This window comes from Poecilia latipinna, unplaced genomic scaffold, assembly GCF_001443285.1.
Source record: "Poecilia latipinna isolate Pla-1442-1.1 unplaced genomic scaffold, P_latipinna-1.0 Scaffold2776, whole genome shotgun sequence".
Classification (NCBI taxonomy): Eukaryota; Metazoa; Chordata; class Actinopteri; order Cyprinodontiformes; family Poeciliidae; genus Poecilia; species Poecilia latipinna.
Genome location: NW_015115392.1, coordinates 70,713 through 73,400, shown reverse-complemented (window position 1 = coordinate 73,400; position 2,688 = coordinate 70,713). Strand labels below are relative to the sequence as shown.

At 34.9% G+C, this 2,688-nt stretch overlaps 1 protein-coding gene across 1 annotated transcript in view; it reads left to right on the top strand.

The window, feature by feature from the left end:
- The first annotated feature begins 657 nt into the window (after positions 1 to 657).
- LOC106939112 (calponin-3) overlaps positions 658 to 2,688 on the top strand; it is a 13,934-nt gene continuing 11,903 nt past the window's right edge. The window contains exon 1 of the mRNA XM_015021410.1: positions 658 to 797. Coding sequence (XP_014876896.1) covers positions 742 to 797 — 56 coding nt within the window. The 5' untranslated portion in view covers positions 658 to 741. The remainder of the gene's footprint in view (positions 798 to 2,688) is intronic.

The window sequence follows — 2,688 nt, the reverse complement described above, 5'->3', positions numbered from 1 at the left end:
TTTACACAATATTATCGTTTATCGCAATAATTTTTTAGACAATTAATCACTCAGCAAAATTTGTTATCGTGACAGGCCTATGTAGAAGCAGAAATGCTTACATAAAGGGCCAAATCTATATCATCTTACATCATATTAAATAGTTCATAAGTGGCTAGTATGCTTAAAAGTTTATGCTTTATGTTATCTGGCGATTACCTGTCCAATATAGATTTTGTTGGTTCAAGTTGGTCAAACCTCTTCACAACTTTATTATTATTAGGCTTGAGACTTTCTAGATCCAAGCAAAGAGTTACCAGAATTCATGATTTCAAAACAATAGATTTCCCTTTAAGGGAGTTCAAATTTAGCAGTAATACTACCCCACTTAGTTTTGAACAGATCATTAATAGTGTTAAGTTATACATAGCAGATTGAGATACAGAGTACTTAAAAATGGGAACATATTTTGTAAATGTCCATTGTGGCAGAAAGTGCTTTTGCTCTAAATTTTTGTGGATTATGTTTCTTTTTTCATTAATGAAGAAAAATCATGATAAAATTGTGACGAGAATTTAACTGTCAAAGAAAATCACCAATGGGCTTCCTGAAGACTGACATTCTTCCATAACTACATTAGCAATACCTTTCACAAGTTAACTTCATTTTGCTAAAAAAATGTTTCCGTTTTTTTAGATTGCTCAAAAATATGACCCCCAGAAGGAGGAGGAGCTGCGCTTCTGGATCGAGGATGTAACGGGGATGGCTATAGGAGAAAACTTCCAGAAAGGTTTGAAGGATGGAGTCATCCTTTGCGAGTAAGTTTTGTTTGTGAGAGTTTTTATGGCAGACTGTAGACATGGGGGCTTGGGGTGACTCATCTAAGCTCCCTGCAGATCTTCACTATATCTACACAGGAGGAAGAAGGATGCTTTGATTTTGCAAATCCTCTGATTAGGTAGAAATCTCTCATCTGACTGTCAGATTCAGTGCAGCCTCTGACTCTAAAATGATTTGTATGTGGCAAATCACACTGACCAAACAGGAAGCAGATGTTATTGATAAAATAAAGAGCCTTTTGTGTTCTTCCTCTGTACAAATAGATGTGAGCAGAGGTTAAGACCAAGTCATTCTTTCACAAGTCACCTTTGCCTTTCCAAAAAGACCTGTTTTCAGTCTGAAAATGTAAGCACAAGTACTAAAAGTTTGAGAACATAAGACATGAAATGCTGCATTCAGACTAAAAATGTGTTGACTTGTGGAAGTAAAATTCCCCCATACCCTACCATAGCTCCAATCTGATGCTGTGAGTGTAATCTTTGTGTTTCAGGTCTGTTTGTTCACACATCACCGATTGCTTTTAGCCGGCCAGTTAAACTGGGCCCGTCTACCAGATTCCACTTAATCTATGTTGAGATGCTGTTATTGGTGCTGATGTTCTTAACACGCATGACTTCGTAAAATCATGGAAGCCAGATTGAAGAGCAACACATCATAATCTCTGCAACAGTGTAATTATAGTCAAGTTAAAGCATCAATGTCAAGTTCTGCAGTATCGCTGCTCAGTGGTGCCAGAGGTTACTGTATTAAAGAGAGATACGCAAAACAGAAATTAATTTGGAAGGTGAAGAAAGAGAAAGCAATAGATAAACATAAAACAACAAAAAATAAAGAACTTCAGTTTTTATCAGTGACAGCCATCACTTTGTTTCCAGAGGAATCCACAGTGTATCAGGTTTCTGATTTACTGGGAAAGTTTTTGTTCTTCACTTTAATTACTGTGAGGGATGGTGTGTAGCTTAGCCAGCAGGTTGGCACTTGGAGAAATTAGAATTTCTGACAGCTAGATCAAGATCATGCAATTCCTGTGTTGATGCAGCAATTAGAATTATAAGTTCAACCTTGAACTAGTGGGTGCACTGATTTCACAGATTCGGGTTATTTTTGCTTGACTTTGACAACCTTACCATGTAGATGTGATGTGAAATTTGGTGTGCTTTGGTTCAGCTACAAAATAAAAAAAGACAACCAACACCAACTCTGACAGAGCAGGTGTTTAAATTAGCTTCCAGTCGTCTAAAGTTGGTTTGTCCTGTGATAACCATTTTCTTGTAATGTTCCTTTTACTTGCTATTAATAAAATAGTCATCAGATATTTGTTTCCTTTTGAAACTTCTTCTTGAGGTATTATGCCAAAATACATAAGCTTGAGCTCTGTTCTGTTTGAAAATATCTTGTAAGGCACTATTTATCTCTTTCCAGTAATCTTTTATAATTGGGCAATCCCAGAAGACTTAATGGTTTGCATTTTAATTTCTATATTTTCTCCAATAAGTAGAAGGATTTCCATTATAGTGGCATTTCTAAGTAGGTGTGATCAAGAATCTTACCAGGTTTTTCCATCCAAATTCTTGCCAGTGTAGTGATTTATTATACATCCACTGGGCGTATAATAAATCCATATTATTCCGTATTATTGTCCATTCATCATCTGCTGTTAAGTTGCCCTGTCTTTTCCACCTTGATTTAATATGAAGGATCGAATTGATTTTAAGATCTATTAGGTTTTTTTTAAATAAATTAAATAATTTTCCCATTAATTTTTTAATTATAGGCATTAATAAAAATTCCCATTAGATTTATATTCTTGTCAGTAATTGGCTTAATTTTTAATTTAACAAAATTTCTTATTTGTAAATGTCGATAAAA